General features: G+C 35.1%; 1 protein-coding gene and 1 non-coding gene across 2 annotated transcripts; one reads left to right on the top strand and one right to left on the bottom strand.

Annotated features, from left to right (window-relative positions):
* Positions 1 to 2,676: 2,676 nt before the first annotated feature.
* Positions 2,677 to 3,699, bottom strand: LOC107176613 (uncharacterized). Its single transcript, XM_015529401.2, has one exon. The coding sequence runs from the start codon at positions 3,697 to 3,699 to the stop codon at positions 2,677 to 2,679; it is 1,023 nt and encodes a 340-aa protein (XP_015384887.2).
* Positions 3,700 to 4,855: 1,156 nt separating this feature from the next.
* Positions 4,856 to 4,962, top strand: LOC112498023 (small nucleolar RNA R71). The gene has a single exon (XR_003065108.1). It is a non-coding gene; the product is annotated as a small nucleolar RNA R71 (small nucleolar RNA).
* The last annotated feature ends 14,480 nt before the right edge of the window (positions 4,963 to 19,442 follow it).

Here is a 19,442-nt window from a genome sequence, read left to right as displayed (position 1 = left end):
CTGGGTTCTTTAAGGAGTAACACCTCCTTTGAACATTCTGCTGCTGGATGTATGTAATGCTTAATCCTGTGTCCATTAACCTTGAACTCGTGGCCTGTTTGTTCATCTAGAAGATCAACTGCTCCATGAGGGTAAGATTTTAATAGCTTAAACGGGCCAGACCATCGTGACTTGAGCTTTCTCGGAAATAATCTTAGTCTTGTATTGTGGAGCAACACTAATTGACTAGGGGTGAATTTCCTGTGTTGAATATGGTTGACGTGCCAGTGTTTTGTTCTCTCTTTATAGATTCTTGCATTTTCATATGAAAATAGCCGTAATTCATCAAGCTCATAAAGTTGAAGTTTCATTTGCTCTGCTGCAGCATGCATATCCCAATTTAATTTCTTCAGTGCCCAATGTGCTTTATGCTCGAGCTCTAATGGCAAATGACACGCTTTGCCATAAATAATTTGGTAAGGAGACATGCCGAGTGGAGTTTTGTATGTTGTTCTGTAGGCCCATAGAGAGTCATGCAAATGTAAAGACCAATCCTTCCTTGTTGGGTTCACCACTTTTTCTAAGATTTTTTTAATTTCTCTGTTGGACACTTCAGCCTGACCATTGGATTGTGGGTGATAGGCTGTTGCTATCTTGTGTCTGACTCTATATTTCATTATTACTGCAGCAAAGATTTTGTTGCAAAAATGTGTGCCTTCATCACTGATAATTGCTCTACGAGTGCCAAACCTTGGAAAAACATTTTCTGAAGAAAAGCCACCACGGTTTTAGCATCATTGGTAGGGAATGCTGCAGCTTCTACCCACTTGGAGACATAATCCACAACAACAAGGATATATAAGTTCCCGAAGGATGGGGGAAAAGGTCCCATGAAATCTATTCCCCAAACATAAAAAACTTTCACTTCCAGTATGTTAGTCAATGGCATCTCATGTCTGCTAGTTATGTTCCCTGTCCTTTGACACCTGTCACAACATTTAATAAATTCATAAGCATATTTAAAAATAGTGGGCCAATAATAACCTGATTGCATAACTTTGGCAACTGTTCTGTGACCACCAAAATGTCCTTCATATGCTGCAGCATGACATGACTCCAGTATATGAGGTATTTCTTCTGCTACAACACATCTTTTTATTACTTGATCTGAGCATAGCTTATATAAATGTGGGTCATTCCACTGATAACTTCTAACATCATGAAGAAATTTCTTTTTCTCTTGAAACTTCAGCTCAGGTGGTAGCAACCCACTTACTAAGTAGTTAGCAAAGTCTGCATACCATAGAGATTCTAACTGCTGCAGCATCTGTGCTTGCTGTACTACCAACAATTGTTCATCAGGAAAAGTTTCGGTGATGCCCTTCCTTGTCAATGTACTAGTGTCTGCTTCCAGCTGTGACAAGTGATCTGCCACTTGATTCTCAGTCCCCTTTCAATCTTTAATTTCTAGATCAAATTCTTGAAGCAATAAGATCCATCTGATTAATCTTGGTTTGGCATCCTTCTTTGAAATTAAATATTTGATGGCTGCATGGTCTGTGTAAACAATTACTTTAGTACCCACCAGGTAAGCTCTGAATTTGTCAAGAGCAAAAACTACCGCTAGCAACTTTTTCCCTGTTGTGGTGTAATTGATCTGAGTTGGAGTGAACGTTTTGCTTGCATAGTATATGGAATGAAAAACCTTATCCTTTCTTTTCCCTAATACTGCTCCCACAGAATGATCACTAGCATCACACATCAATTCAAATGGTAAAGTCCAATATGGAGATATAACTACTGGAGCAGTGATCAGAGCTTTATTTAATTCTCCAAATGCTTGAAGGCACTCTTTGTCAAAGTGAAATGGTTTGTCATGCTCCAACAATGAACACAAAGGCTTAGCTACTTTGGAAAAATCCTTAATGAATCTTCTGTAGAATCCAGCATGACCCAAAAAACTCCTAATACCCTTTACTGAAGTTGGAGGTGGCAGTTTATCTATTACTTCTATCTTGGCTTTGCCTACCTCAATACCATCATTGGATATCTTGTGACCCAGCACTATTCCTTCTTGCACCATAAAATGACACTTTTCCAATTAAGTACTAAGTTGGTCATCTCACATCTTTTAAGAACTTCTTCCAAGTTGTCTAAACAATCATTGTATGTTTCCCCAAAAACTGAGAAGTCATCCATGAAAACTTCCAAAGTCTGCTCTACCATATCAGAAAATATAGACATCATGCATCTCTGAAAAGTTGCTGGAGCATTGCATAGCCCAAATGGCATTCTTCTGAAGGCAAATGTTCCATAGGGACAAGTAAATGTAGTCTTCTCTTGATCTTCTAGAGCTATAGCAATCTGGTTGTAGCCTGAATACTCATCTAAGAAGCAGTAGTACTGTTTTCCAACAAGTCTATCCAACATCTGATCTATGAATGGAAGTGAAAAATGGTCTTTCCTTGTGGCTTTGTTGAGCTTCCTGTAATCCATACACATTCTCCATCTAGTCACTGTCCTTGTAGGAATAAGTTCATTCTTCTCATTAGCCATTACTGTTATCCCTCCTTTCTTTGGAACACATTGAACTGGGCTTACCCATGAACTGTCTGATATTGGGTATATGACTCCAACATCTAACCATTTGATGATTTCATTCTTCACCACTTCTTTCATAATAGGATTCAGCCTTCTCTAGTGCTCTACCGAATTGCTGGAACAATTCTCTAACAGGATTTTATGCATACATATGGATGGGCTTATCACCTTTATATCTGCCATGGTCCATCCAATTGCTCTTCTGTATTTTTCCAGCAAATCTACTAGACTTTGTTCTTGACCTGCATCTAAAGTAGAAGAAATGATTACAGGGAGTGTGTTGTTTTGATCAAAATAATCATACTTTAAATGTGAAAGTAACAATTTTAATTTAAAACTAGAAGGTGATTCAATAGATGGTAAAGTTGTTTTTACTTCCCTGTCTGAAAGATTCAGGTGTTCAATAAACCTGTTGTGCCTATCAGATTGCTGTTTGTTCATCCAATCTGTTTGGATTGCTGCAACATCTTCCTCTTCAACATCCTCAAAGGTGGTGACTTTGTCAAGTACATTACTGCAGCATCTGTCCATTCTGTCTGCTATAACAAGATCCACTACACTTAGGAAATTGCAATCTTCTACTTCATCAGGGTTCCTCACAGTCTCTAATACATTAAATGTGACTTGCTGATCATTCACTTTTATGGTAAGCTCTCCTTTCTGCACATCTATCAAAGTTTTTCCAGTTACTAGAAAAGGTCTTTCAAGTATAATGGGTACCTCTTTGTTAGTTTCAAAGTCCAGCACAATGATATCCACTAGAAAGATGAATTTGTCAACCTTCACCAATATATCCTCTATCTTTCCTTCAGGGTATGCATAAGATATGTCAGCTAACTGCAGAGTGACTGTTGTTGGTCTGCACTCCCCTACTCCAAACTGTTTAAATACAGATAATGGCATCAAATTAATACTAGCTCCCAAGTCACAAAGTGCTCTGCTAGCATACCTAGTCCCTATAGAACAGGGTATTGTAAAACTCTCTGGATCTTTCAATTTTGTGGGAATTTTACTCTGGAGCATATGACTACTTTCCTGTGTTAAAGCAACAGTTTCAAACTCTCCCAGCCTTCTTTTTCGTGCCAAAATATCTTGTAGAAATTTCACATAATTTGGCATTTGCTCTAAAACTTCCACAAAAGCTATATTTATGTGCAGTTGCTTCAGCACTTCCAGGAATTTGCTGAACTGCTTATCTTGTTTTTGCTTCTGGAACCTTTGTGGGAAAGGTGGGGGATGTCTAAACTGTTGGGTAGCTTCAAGAGATATCAAACTTTGTTTGTTTGATTTGGTGCAAGTTGTAACTACTGGTGTTGTGACTTCTTTTTCAGCATGTTCTGGTTAAATTTCCTCTGCAGTTGCTGCAGCTTGGCCCATGTAACCAGTGTCTTGAAGAGGAGTTTGTTGTAACAGGCTTCCCTTTTGAGTTGGATTTTGTGTTGAATTGTATTCCATCCCATTTTTGGTCACCTCAACTGGGATATCAACATTCTTTCCAGATCTCAAACTAATTACTTTGCAGTGTTCTTTGCTCTCTCTCCTAGGGTCTTCTGTGTTGTTAGGTAGGCTTCATTGAGTTCTGATGCTCATTGCTGTAGGTAGTTGTCCCATTTGGTTCTCAATGTTTCTCAAGGACACAGCTTGACTCTGCACAATTGCTTCATTCTTTGCAATATACTCCTTGATCAATGCTTCCAGTGAAGTGATTGGATCCTGACTAATATGCTTTTGCCCTTGACTTTGTTGATGAAAACCAAGTGGTTGTGTGTTTCTACTCAGTCCATTCAATGCTGGAGCATTTCGATTCTGACTGTTCCATGAGAAATTTGGGTGTTGTTTCCAGCCTAGGTTGTAAGTATTTAAATATGGGTTGTTCTGAGGTTGTCGATTAAAGTTACCCACATAGTTTACTGAAGCTAGATTTTCAGGACAATTATCAAAATCATGTTCTTCACCACAATAGACACAAGAAAGTTCAGTAACTTGCTTTACTGTTGTTGGAGTAGTTGTTATGGCTTTTATCATGTTAGTCAATGAGGTTACTTGTGCTGATAAGGCTGTAATTGCATCAATGTTATGTACCCCTGCTGATCCTCTTGTTGCTGGTGGCCTGGCTGAAGGCAACTGGTAATTATTGTTGGTAATTCTTTCCAGAATTTCATAAGCTTCAGTGTAAGATTTGGATAACAGAGCTCCATTTGCTGAAGCATCCACCATTAACCTTGTACTCGGATTCAACCCATTGTAGAAAGTTTCCAATTGAATGCAACAAGGGATACCATGATGAGGACACCTTCTGAGCAATTCCTTGAATCTTTCCCACGCCTCGTACAAACTTTCATCTTCAAGTTGATGGAAGGAAGTAATCTCATTTCGCAGTTTTACATTTTTTGTTGGTGGGAAATATTTCATTAGGAATTTATCAGCCAATTCATTCCATGTAGTGATGGAATCAGGGGGTAACGAATTTAACCATGCTCTTGCTCGATCTCTTAAAGAATAAGGGAAGAGCCTCAGCCTTAAGACATCTTGTGTTGCTCTAGCAATCTTGAAAGCATCACTTACTTCCAAGAACAATTTAAAATGAAGATTAGGATCTTCATTAGGCAATCCATTGAATTGTCCCATTGTTTGTAACAATTGAAACATCACTGGTTTCAACTCAAAATTTGCTGCTTCTACCTCAGGTCTGATGATCCCAGGGTGTACAACTTGCGAGGTTAGTATAGCGTAATCTCTTATAGCTTTGTCTCTGTCATCAGCCATGTAAATAATATTATTGTTGCCTGGCTGTCTCCCGTTGGCATGTTCATTCTGCTCTCCTTGAATGTTGACTGGTTGTAGGGGTCCGTGAGGATTCAAATTTTGCACATCCTGTAAAAAATTCATGCTTGAAGCAATTTCTGAATTTCTTTGTTCTCTTCATAGTCTCCTGACAGTCCTTTCAATCTCAGGATCGAATTGGAATGCCACAGATCTGTATTTGCGCATGCATGTACCGATCTGCCAATAAATAGAATGAATCAAATCAAATTTGGTGCTATCAAGATTTACTTCACACTTCAAAAATAAACAATCTATCCCTGGCAACGGCGCCAAAAACTTGTTGATTGATTTCTATAATCAATTATTATCAATGCCAATGTGCAAGTATACACAACAAGTAATAAAGTGATGAGTATTCAAGATTATCTCCACATGGATTGATGTTACTCCAAAATGCTAAAGCAATCACAATAGTGCAATTCAACTAAAGACCGAAACAAACAATTGTCAAATAATTCTATCGTAACTAATAATTGTGAGAGATGGAAATAAAACAATACTGTAATGAAATAAACTAAGTTAAATGTGTCTAAGATTCAATTGAGAATATAGTAGTTGAATGATCAAACTCTCCTAATGGGGTGACTGTTGTTTACCAAAATAGCACCAGTTGTTACAATAAGTGCTGCAGCAATGGGTAGAATAAATCTGCATCCGCAGCCATCGCATGTTGGAAATCTTATACCTTTAAATCTACTAACAATGACCAGTTGTTCATATATTTATGGTACGGTATTATAACCTTTAATCTCTCCACCCTACAAGGTGAACACCTATTTCTAGAGTTTCACAAATCTTAACTTAAGTATTGCCCTTGTGGGATTCAAGGTAACCTAATCCAGGAAACTCGACTTAAGAACAAGTAATACTCTAATAATGTCCGCTAAGACATGCCCTTTTACTGCTCTATCTTAACTGAAACTATTAAATGGGTGGTCAACCGAAATAATAGTTGTATCCATAAAAACTACTAGAGTATAATGCTACAGCATTACCATAACAACATAAAAGAACAGTCAAGAACCCATTGGATTATTTGTCACTCAACCATAAGTAAATTTAGTTCATAATCTGGATGAGAAAAATAAACACAAATATATTGATCTCGGAATATATCCAAATAATTCAAGGAAGAAGAGAAAATATAAGTTGAGCACGATGAAAGATAAATAATTCTGCACGGTTCTTTTCTTTGTTTCTGAATAGCACTCCTCACTCTTGATCTCCTTCTTCTTGCCTTTGTAATTATTTTTTATGATAATTCCTTGCCGCATTTCTATGTGGTGCACGCCTTCTTTTATATTGTAAATTAGGGTAAAAGACCCAAAGTCCATGCTCGTGCATGCGTTTAAATTAGGAAACATGCAGATCGTGATTTTATGGCTGACCCACGCTTTAAGCTTTCTCCCGTATTGCTCTCTGATTGCTGCAGCATTGGTTGCTCTAGCATCCACAACAGCACTGTATTATTTTCGATTGTGCTTGTATTCTTTTGTGGCCATCTTCTTTCCTCCTCCTGCTCATTTAATGTCTCAGCATCCCCTTATGAATTTAAAACCTACAATTATCCATCTGTTTTTAGCACAAATTACTTGATTTAAACAAAACTTATTAAAACCCAACTAAAATGAATGTTTATGCAAAAGGTAACCAAAATGTAAAAAAAACACCTTATTTGCTCTCTAACTGATCTTGATTTAAGTCTAGAATTGATGTAATAACTCTTATTTCCTAGAGTTATCACTAATAAGGATGATGTTCTTGATGCTTTTAAAGTGTTTTGTAAGAAAATTCAAAATGAAAAAAGGGTATAGTATTGCATGCATTAGGAGTGATCATGAAGGAGAATTTGAAAACCATAAATTTGAAATCTTTTGCAATAATCTAGGCATTGTGCATCAGTTTTCATCACCTAAAACTCCACAACAAAATGGAGTTGTTGAGAGAAAGGATAAGTCGATTCAAGAAATGGCTAGGACCATTGAATGAGAATTCTTTGCCTAAGTATTTTGGGCCGAGGCCTTCAACACTGCTTGTTATATTTTAAATCGTGTGTTGATTAGACCTCATCTCAATAAAACTCCATATGAGCTTTTGAAAGATAGAAAACCCAACATTGGTTACTTCAAAGTTTTTTGGATGTAAATATTTTATTTTAAACACAAAGGATAATCTTGGCAAATTTGATCCAAAATCCAATGTTTGCATCTTTCTTGGGTATTCAAACTCAAGCAAAACTTATAGAGTTTATAACAAAAGAACTATAGTTGTGGAAGAATCTATGCATGTTACGTTTGATGAATTTAAAGCCTCCTCTGCGGAGAAAGTTGTTGTTGATTATGATGCAGATGAAGAACTATAAGGAGAGTCATCAAAGGATAACCAAAAGGATACACTACATGAAAATCAGGAGGAACAACATGAAGAAACAAATGGAGAGCAACATGAAGGTATTCCTCAATCACTCCCTAAGAAGTGTAGGTATGTTTCTTCTCATCCTAAATACTTGATTTTAGGAGATCCCTCACGTGGCATAACAAATAGATCTTCATTTAGAAATACTTGTGAGCATGCTGCATTTATATCTCAAATTGAATCAAAATCTTTTGTGAATGCGGAAAATGATGATCTTGGATTATGGCAATGCAAGAGGAGTTAAATCAATTTGAGAGAAATAATGTGTGGGAATTAGTTCCTAAATCGAAACATCAATCCATTATAGGCACTAAATGGGTATATAGAAACAAAATGGATGAATCCGGTGTGGTTGTAAGGAATAAAGCTGGATTAGTGGCTCAAGGTTACAACCAAGAATAGGGAATTGATTTTCATGAAACATTTGCACCTGTAACTAAACTAGAATCCATTAGGATGTTCCTAGCATTTGCATGTCATAAAGATTTAATTTTATTTCAAATGGATGTCAAGAGTGCTTTCTTAAATGGTTATATTATGGAGGAAGTTTATGTGAAACAACCCCCTGATTTTGAAAATGAAAAGTTTCCAAATCATGTTTATAAGTTGTCAAAAGCATTGTATGGATTAAAGCAAGCACCTCAAGCATGGTATGATAGGCTTAAGAATTTCTTATTGGATAATGGTTTTTCGATGGGTAAAGCGGATATTACTCTCTTTATTAAGCATAAGAACTGAGATATACTTGTTGTTCAAATTTATATTAATGATATTATCTTTGGTTCTACTAATGAGTTTTTGTGTAAGGAGTTTTCATCTTGTATGAGTAAGGAATTTGAAATGAGTATGATGCTAAGTTGAAGTACTTCCTTAGGCTGCAAATAAAACAAAATAAGGAAGGAATTTTCTTAAATCAATCCAAGTATGTGAAAGACCTACTCAAGAGATTTGGCATTTATGACTCAAAGACCAAAAGCACTCCAATGAGCACAACAACCAAGCTTGACAAAGATGAAAAAGGCAAAGAAATTGATATCAAAATGTATCGAGGTATGATCGGCTCTTTACTTTACTTAACCGCAAGTAGACCTAATATCATGTTTAGTGTATGTTTGTGTGCAAGATTTCAATCATGTCCTAAGGAATCTCATCTGCTTGTTGTATAAAGAATTTTTCGTTATTTAAGTGGAACCATAGGTCTTGGACTTTGGTATCCTAGATGAGCTCACATAAATTTAACTTGTTATTCGAATGCGGATTTTGCTAGTTATAAAGTCAATAGGAAAAGTACTAGTGGAACTTGTCATTTACTAGGTCACTCACTTGTTTCATGGTTTAGTAAGAAACAACATTCGGTTGCACTCTCAACTACTGAGGCTGAATACATTGCCGTAGGTAGTTGTTGTACACTAGCCCTTTGTATAAAACAAACACTTAGAGATTATAGTGTTAATCTTGAACAAATTCCTATCAAATGTGATAATACTAGTACTATAAATCTTTCAAAGAATCATATTCAGCACTATAGAACCAAACATATAGAGATTATACATCATTTCTTGAGAGATCATGTTCAAAAGGGAGATATTGCATTGGAGTTTATTTCTACGGAAAAATAACTTGCCGATATTTTTATAAAACCTTTTTATGAAGATCAATTTTCAAAATTTCGGCATGAACTTGGGATGATGAAATTTTCGCATTAACATTTCTACTCATGTTATTGAGTCTATTAAAATTGATTGATTGGTGATTGTTGATGTCTAAGAAATGTTTAAGGATAATATATAAGTGATGTGTTTGTATTATAAATTTTTGAATGTTTATATGAATTGATTATTTGAATACATATGAGTCCATGAATCATGCATTAAATTGGCCCTTAAAACATTTTGGATCAATAAATTGATCTTGGAATGTATTATTTATTAGCAAAAAATAAAACAAATGTGCGAAATCATAGATAAAATAAATGGATAACCATTTCTCCATAAACGGTGTACCGTTTAAATCCAAAAAATAGGATATGATATCTGCAAATTATCGGCAAACTGTTTGTTAAAAATGGTAAACCGATTAAAAACAGAGAGCTCACTGGAATTTACTCCTTCACCACTAATGACTACCCGTTAACAGTTTTCTATTAAGTGCTCTCTGGAATTTATCGGTTCACCGATTACAGAAAACAGCTTGCCGTTTTCATGCGATATAAATTGTTCCTAGGGTTTTATTCCTCATCTTCATTACCCTCTCACTGTTTTCTCCATAGACGTGAAACTAAATCTTTCTCTCTCTCTAATCCATCATTTTTCTTGCATTTTCTTACCAAATCACTCTGTTAGAATCATTTCTAGTCATCATTAGACCACTTTCACCGATTCAAAACATCAAATTAAGCCCCAAATTCAAAATTCCCAAATCAAAACCCTAAGGGCAGCCGAACGGGTTTCTGTGAATTTGGCCAGATTTTTGTCCTCTTTTGGCCAAATTGAAACTTCAAATCACTTCCTCTACTCTCTCTTAACCCTTAAATCAGTTCCATTTTCTCCATTTTTATCTTTTTCAAATTTTCCTCACTTCCTTCAGTGTATCTATGGCTGACTCGTCTCGTCGAACTCAGAAGCGAAAAGCTAGTCCTAGTAAGACTCCTATACCTCCATGGGAAACCTCTAAATTCGAAAGAATTTATTTCCTTATAGCCCCGTTGGCTAAGCGCTTCAAGGACCGCTTCATGGGACGAAAGGTACTGGATTCTTATTTTGTGGATATAGAAGACTTTAGAGAGTTGATTGTTTGTGGTAAAAGTGTTAGGAATATGCTACTAACTTGGGAGTCGGGTATGGATTTTGATGATAGAGTCCTAATCTAGTCCATATTTTCTATTCAAACATGGAAATTTCCACAACTCGATTAGATAGGATAGTTACTTATGTTGGGGGTATTCCCATTGAATTTGATGTTGAGAACTTAAACAACATCCTAGGAATTCCGAATGCTAGACATAGGATTTATACATCTCAGAAAGCTTTGTCATTTGACAGCTTTGCTCATTGTGAGGGTGTACATAACATTTTTCGGCGTTGGGATCTTACTAGTGATATTTGTGCTCTTTCTTTTTTGTCGCAATTATTGCCTCTACAAATTCGAATTCTTCACATCATTTTACAACACATTATCACTCCTAGGAAAGGTCATTCAGATGAGATCACGAGGTTGGATGTCGGGTTATTGGATAGTCTTTTTACAGGGAGACCTATTAACCTTAGGTATGTCATTTTGCGACGCATGCTGAGTACCCCTTCGGTTAACCACTGCTTACTTCCTTATGACAGTATCATCTCTAAGATATTGCGGCACTTTCAAGTGCCTTTTTGGGATGTCGTGTATAAGGAAACCAAACTGATTGATTCGGAAGCTATGACTAGTATTGGCTTTTCTCGAAAGAACGACGAATGGCTCAAGACCTCCAACTCCAAGAACCGAGACACTTTGGTTGCTTTGGAAGATGATCGGATGCTTAATGATGTTTATCCCCCCGATCAACTTGAACCGGTTAGCAAAAACAATTGAGGAAATGAGTTTTGCAGGTTACTGGAATTAAACGACGAACCATTAACTTCAAACGACTAATCGATTATTTCCAGAATGTCATTCCATGTTAACCTTCAACTGTTTAGCAAGAACGGATAATCGTAGAAATTTGTTGTGTAGGTTTCTAGAAATTAACAGCAAACCGATAGTGACAAACAATAAAATCGTTTATTTGAAATTCAGCTCAACGGTCATTTGGACCAGTCAAAACGGTTAACCGATAACGGTTAACGGCGATCCGATTTCGGGCAGATAGTCAACAACGGCTATTTTTCAGCCCTAACTATAAATAAGCTCAATCAAATTCAAATAATGATTGATCATAACGTTATCATTGAGCTTATAATCGAGAATACAACATTCATCGAGCTTAAAATTCATTCTTGTTCATTTATTCACACATTAAGCATTGATTTGTATTCTTATATATTGTGTGAAAGAAAAACAAATTTGTAATATTTGTTTTAAGTGATTGTAAGTGTTGTGATACACTTGAGTTAAGAGATTGGGGATAATCTCTGGATGTAAAGGTTGATTGACACCTAAGAAGTCAATTGTAAGTTTTCTTGAAACCTTGAAGCCTTGACTAGTAGAATCCTCAAGCTCGGAGGAGCCGTGGACGTAGGCAAGGTTGGACGAACCACATAAAAATCTGTGTGTTTGAATCTCTCTTCCCTTATCTTTGTATATTTTGGTTGATTTATTTATTATTGCATTGAATTTTTATCATTGAGCTTAGATATTATTTCAGTATTGCATTATTTTAATGCAAGTGTATTGTATTATGCTGTATTGCATTAGCATTGTATTATAATAATGTCGTACAATATTTGGTGCTACACTGTATTGTATTAGTTTTTAATTATACTATGTTTGGTGTTGCATTGTACTGTATTAATTTTTTGTGATTAGTTTAAAATATATATTTATTAGTACTTAAAAAAATTAAATATAGAAGTCTTAAATTTTAGAAATTTAACAATTTTTTGTGTAAATATTAAAAAATATCATAATTCTATTAATTATATTACAATAATTAAATAATGAAATATTATATTATTTTTTATATACTATTTAAGTATTTATTATTAATCATATCAAATTATAATTGTAAAATTAATTATAATGTAAAATAAAAAATAATATTATATTATAAATTAAAATATAATATAATATTATTAAATAATAAATTATTAATTTATTACTTATAATGTAAAATAAAAAATAATATTATGTTAAATTAAAAATTTAAATTTATTTGTTTATTATTATTATTAGAAAGTAAAAGTAAAAACAAAGAAAAAAAAAGACAAGCTAATGGGGCAACTGTCGCATTAGCACACTTTCCAAGGCCAATCCCAATGAGTCTCAATCAATTTCCAAACATGTGATTGGTTTAATTTAATGATGAGCCCACACCTAATGCTATGCAATATCACACACCAAACATGTCCTTACAGTATTAATTAAATTTGTGAAGACAAAATGATAATTTAATATTGAAAATAATTTTCATAATATAAATGTTATTTTTTTAATTATATATATTTTATATTTTTATATTTTATTTATTATAAAATTTTTAACTATAGTCAAAAGGTAAAATAGTAAAAAAATGAGTTTAGATGATCATTTTTAAAACTAAGGGCTTTAACATGACCATTTAAACAAATCTGAGTGTCTTTGTCTCTAAAAGTAAGGACTTTAAATTTTATAAATATGATGTTAAAAAATATGACATTAGAATAATATCCATTTTTCAAATTTATTATTATTTTAAATATTCTTAAATATATTCAAACTTTTAACTTGAAGAAACATGTGAAGTTCATATAGCACTACAAGAATTCAAGCCTTAAGTGATCAAGTTTTTAGTGACCAAATTATTTTCGTCACCTAATGTATGTTTTAGTGATGAAGAAAGTATTTGATTGCCAAATATATAAGAAAAAAATTAATAATTATTTTAAATTTTTAGCAATGATTTTTTTATTAGGGATATGATCATTTTACTATCAAAGTTATTCTGACATTTTATGTCAGTACCATGGTTTGCCGAAAAGTGCATTTTACTACCAAACGTTTGCGTCGTTATCAATTCACTACAATTCCGTTAAAAACGTTAAAAATTTGCTAATGTAATAAGGGTATCAAAGACATTTCTAACTGTAAGAGTAAAATTGTCTGTTAATTTGATAGATAAATTATCATTTTACTACTAAGTTTTTAGGGAAATTATTATTTTACTACCAAATTTTTAGGAGAATTATCATTTTACTACTAAACTCTTGGGGGTAAAATTGACTTTTAACTCAATTTCTATTAAACATTAATTTTTTCTTAACGGAATAGTAGTGAATTGATAATGTCGCAAACGTTTGATTGTAAAATACACTTTTCGATAAATCATGCTACTTGCATGAAATATCATAATAACTTTGGTAATAAAATAATAATTTTCCTTTTTATTATTGAAGAGATAAATTAACGATGAATTTCCTTTTCGGCGCCAAACATTAATTTTTTGCGACGATATATAGTTCTAGTGCAACGATTTTCTTTGTCGCCATAAATAATTTTGTTGCAAACATATTTTTCCTTGTGACTACGAAATATTCATCGCTAAATACTTGAGTATGAATATGTGAGTTGCCACTTTCCTTAATTTCAGGATTTACCTTAGGTATTGGATGTTATCGAAGCACGCATTATTCTCTGTCTGTATTTTCATTTTATTTTATTTTTAATTTTTTAAAAAGGTTAAAAACAAGGGAGTTCCCATTTCCTCTTTTTATTAATACTGGATGGGTTGAGAACCCCAATATTGGGTTTCTCAAGAAGCACATGGGAGTTTCCTTCGAACCACGTCCTGAGCCCTGGGTTACCAATGTCACTGTTGAAGCAATTCATTCTGGAGATTTCCTGGTAGTATAAAAAATCCATGGACGGTGGGGTGGTTTTGAGATGTTGGGAGGAGTGGTTGACGGGAGCTTATGCTGGTTATACTGTTGATTGCTTAAGGGAATCTGAGGGGATGCTTTGGGTTGGTGAATCAGAACATGAAAATGACAAGGTAAAGCTCCCCGACTTGCTAAATTGTTGTGACGATATGGAGCTGATAGTCCAGAGATTTCTATCAATTTTTAGGAGACAACAAGTATTGCAAATCTTTTTCTTATTTTCTTGTCATCAAAAACTATAATTTGACTCTCGGACAGCCTATTCTAAGGTTTAAATAGGATTTAAGCATTGTTTTGTGGAAAATTCTAGTGTACTAGATGTTTTGGGATTATTTGGAATCAGAGGAGCTAATTAATCTAGCACAGGGTTAGCTCTATAGTTCTGTACAAGTATAACCATGATTGGAATTAATACAGAAATTGTGCTTCAATTTGTCTGTTTACTTTATTTGTTGTTTTACTTTTTGGGAGGGAGAAGATATTAATGCTGTATCACCATGGGATGAGTGATGGCCTGATGGGACTTTAAGGTGAACAGGGATGTTTCCAACCCCCATATTGCATTGCTTCCTTTGCAACCTGATATGCAAGCTAAACTTAATGAGAGCTAAACTTAATGAGACCGCTGCTTGGGAGTGTGCATTAAGCAGGGATGGAAAACCATACGAATATCATAACATGACATCTAGCTGGATAGACACTAGAAGTGGCGATCAGCTGCCCCCTGGATGCTCATCTGGTAGTTATTATCTCTGCATGCTATCTATAATTTTCCCTAAGCTTGCCACACTAACATTGTTGTGATATTATTGCAAATCTTTTTATTTCCATTGTTTTCTTTAAAAAAAAAAAAAATTAGCTTTGGATTTTTCTTTCCTGGGTGGTGCTCTAAAATTGGTCAAGCTACAGCCTTTTGTTTCTTTCTCCCAAATTTTGTTTTAGTACCGCCCGAATTTTGATGGTATGTGATACTTGATTAGTATAAAATTAGAAAAAAGGCACTTTGCATTTTTTTCACACCCTGAATTTCTAAAGGTTGCACTTGACCAGTTTGATGGTGCATATAATTTTAGTTTTGCTATCTGTTCCTTGTGTGGATGCAGTTATTTTTGATGCAATGAAGAAAGTTTAAGGTTTTATGTTCGGATTGCTACCTTTCTGGTCCTATCAGGTTGCTTCTGGTATGACAATGTGGAACCATATACAGCCTGCATATGCTGCTAACATGTGTAAATGAAGCCTTAAATAAGAAAATTGGAACGAAGGTACTATAAAAATATGCTTCAGGACCAAAACAATATGTTTCACCATTTTTCATTTTATGTTTCTGGGGATATAGTTGATTGAAATATGGTTTGGGAATCATGGTGTTTCCCTGCAAAAAATATTAAAAACAATGCAATTCAGTTTGTGACCTGTTGTATGTGATTGATGAAATAGTATCTGCATCTATCATATACTTTGTCTGCTTGAATTTGGTAACTGAAGCGTTTCATCTGACCTTATGAAAAATTCATCACCTGGTCATTCATGAGTTACACCAAGTATACCTCATGAGCCAAACACGGACGATATGGCTTAATGGTATCCACCTGGCTCTGGTATTATAATTAGAAAACCATAGCCTAGAGAATCATTGGACTATTATAGTGTTCTTTTTGTTGGAAATCATGTTAAGTAAGCTAGATCATTATTGATACATAATTTGTTATCAATACTATTGAGTAATCAATGTAGTTTGTTTGATGCAGGGTCTTGATCTTCCTGATCTATTAAAAGAAACTGAAGGGCTTGGTACATCCTTTGATGAACTGCTGACAATTCCTGAGCATGATGATTGGATTTACAGTGATGGGAAGTCAACATCATATGTACTGTGTACCCTTTGTTCTTGAAATGTACAAGGAGGCAGGATTATTTGATCCAATTGCTAGCTCTATTAGAGCCACTGAGTTTACGGTGAGTTTATCAAGATTAACTCGTCCCCACTTCATTTAATGAAGTCTCTGCTCTGCATTTTCAGGCTAGTTTGTCGGATTACAATATTATTTATATATTTCTATCACACTAATACATTTAGGATCTATGCATCCACCCAATCCACTTAATCCAAGGGCGGAGATGTTGAATTATTTGCCTAGGAGAGAATGTAATAATATAATCCACAATTTAAGTGGTCAGAATTGTTGAATTTAAACTTTATCTTAGGTTAAAAAAATGTTACAAAGATGATTTCTATTTAACTTGCATTAGGAAATTGAAAATAAACAAATTATGAAAAGGTACAAATCTATTCAAATTGTGGTCTTGTGGGTAATTTTGGCTAATTCTTTTATTGTTGAAACTGCAGGTTCAAGATGCATACTTAGTAAGGTTTTTTGAGAACAATTCAAGCCGCCTACCTAAGTGGTGCAATGATGCGGACACTGTGAAGCTACCTAACTGCCAGATCCGGGGAAAGTATCGACTGGAGTTACCTGTTTATAATGTCTTGGACCCGTATCCCAACATGAATGAAAGGTATCCATCTATGCCCTCGAGATACTCAAGGATAGCTAACTGCTGAACAGCACTTATTCTTTTACTGGAATTTCTGAAATCACTATAGTTTCCATACTAGGGTTGACGAAGTTCCCTGAATCTTGATCAGGATTTGGGATAAAATTTTATCTTAATTTACTATCTGGGTTTGGATTCAGGACATTTGAAAATCCTGATTGAGATCCCGAAAATCTGAGTCTTTAAAAATAAATAACAAGTCAGCTTCTTGAATCGCATAAATATGACATGCTGTCAGTTTGTATGACAAGTCGTTTTATTTAATAGTATATGTATGACTTGTCAGTTATTAACAGATTCTGCAGCATATGACAAAAAATTCATATCATCCAAGATAATTCGGGATTCGGGGTTCGGGATCCCGATCGAAACGGAATCGGGACACATTTTTGTCTTGATTTATTGTTCAGGACAGGATCAGGATTGGCAAATCTCAACCTGTTCAGCCCCGTTGCTAACCGTGATTGGGAGATACAATGGTTTGGGATATGCTAAAAGAAACATTGGTTGATGCCTGGTGTAAATATGGTGATTAGACAGTAGAATTCAACCTTAATCACCTATCAAATTGTTGTATAATGCAAATAATAGTAGATGAATGTACCAAAATTGTTTGCCATTCTCTTTAGAATAAGAGTTTCATATGTTGAACTGAGAACTGAAAGGACGAACTGGTGTTATTATTAGAACATTAATGTTAGAACAACCTTGAGCATTGATATGAAATAGTCCCTCCTCCATCTTTATTGAGTGAAATATAAACTAGCTGCACCTGACAATGGTCTACCTCCAATCCCATAAGATCAGTTCTATCTTGCTGGCTAGAATCCCACAGTATCTTCTTTGGTGTAACTTTAACAGGTAGTCCTTTAGTTAGGAAAGACATTGGATTTCTGCTGAAAAAAATTGTCTGAACAAATGAGCTTCCATTTGAAATGAGTAACCTGTTAATAAATTGCAACAAAGGTTTCAATCCTGGCAAATTCATATCCTGGACATATCCGTGGTCTTGCTCCGAATGAAACATAGCAGTAGGGTGGGATTGATGCTTGATTCTTAAATTTGCTGGTATTAAAATTTTATAGTTCTGGGAAAATGCTATCATTCATATGAGTCATGCTTGCAACCCAGAAAATATAAATATGAATCAGCAAATTATCAGTTGAATGTATAATGAGAAGCAACGGCAAAGATGACAAGATTGCAAAGAAAGTGAAAGTTCAAGGTTTTCACTTACTTGCCATCCTTTAGGAATAACGTATCTGCCATACTCGATATCTTTCGAAGCTATTCTAAAGCCACCAAAGATTAGAGGAAGCCTCCTTTGAGTTTCCATTACTACTCTCCATGTGCACTTTATCTTGGCAAGATTTTTACACTTTAGAGACTCTCCCCTCAGCTTGCCTTTTGCTATTACTTCCTATTTTGAAAAATCAAATAAACAAGCATAATTTGTTTTACTACATTTTTCTCTTAGCTATGCATTGAATAATCTAATGGTTAAGTTTGTTAGGCCACAAGTGCGTTTCACATATGCAAGGCGCAAGGGTAATTCTGGAAATACTAATCGGGGCTGACGTGTCATTAAGTAGTATAGAGAGAGGAGTTTGTTATGCATTTCTGTTAGTAATAAGTTGATGGTTTTCGGTTTTGATAATTTGTTAGAGTTTTTCTGTTATTCTATTTTGGCGTAGAAGTGAGGAGGTTATATAGGAGGAGCTGGTTTTTGGGAAGGGGATCTAGAGAATTATTTTGTAGTGAGCTTGCTCATTTTGGGAGAGATACCAAGCCTCTCGAATGCTTGGGTGTTTTGGTTTATTTCTGCTGATAAATACAAGTTTTCCTACTTCCAACAACATTCTGCTCTCTACTGGGTTGTTTATTTAACCATTTCAGTTCAGGGCTTATCAAATTGGTATCAGAGCAGTCACGTACCTTGAAAATGATTGGCAAAAATGTTGCTCAACGAATGGATTCCATGGAGGAGGCGATGGTTGCTGCGCAGGAGGAGTTTCAACGGGAAATGGGATCGTTGAAGGATGAAATACAGACGATGAACAAACGATTCGAACAGTTCATCAAACTTCAGGAGGATATGGGAGGTTCGAACTCGTATAAAGGGGAAAAGATGCTCAGTCCCAACTTCGGCGGTGGGTCGAGCTCAGGCGGAACTCGCCATGATTTCCGATTCTGGAAACTTGAGATGCCACTGTTCGATGGCTCAAATCTGGATGGCTGGATTCTGAAGGCTGAACGATATTTTTCCGTAAATCGGTTATCCAATGAAGAAAAACTTGAGGCGGCAATAATAGCTTTCGAGGGAGATGCCTTGTTGTGGTATCAATGGGAGAATAGGAAGAGATCCATAGTGGTTTGGGAAGAGATGAGGGTCCTAATCTTGAAACAATTCCGAGTAATCCAAGCCAGTTCTCTCTATAAACAATGGCTAGCCCTTACAAAAGGTAGCAGTGTGCGAGAATACCGCCGGAAATTCATCGAACTTTCGGCGCC

Source organism: Citrus sinensis, chromosome 1 (assembly GCF_022201045.2).
Source record: "Citrus sinensis cultivar Valencia sweet orange chromosome 1, DVS_A1.0, whole genome shotgun sequence".
Taxonomy (NCBI): Eukaryota; Viridiplantae; Streptophyta; class Magnoliopsida; order Sapindales; family Rutaceae; genus Citrus; species Citrus sinensis.
This window is presented reverse-complemented; position numbering and strand designations above follow the sequence as displayed.

Bases quoted from the DNA above. Each gene is read 5' to 3' on its own strand.
- LOC107176613 (XM_015529401.2), bottom strand. From the start codon at position 3,699: ATGCCAAATTATGTGAAATTTCTACAAGATATTTTGGCACGAAAAAGA.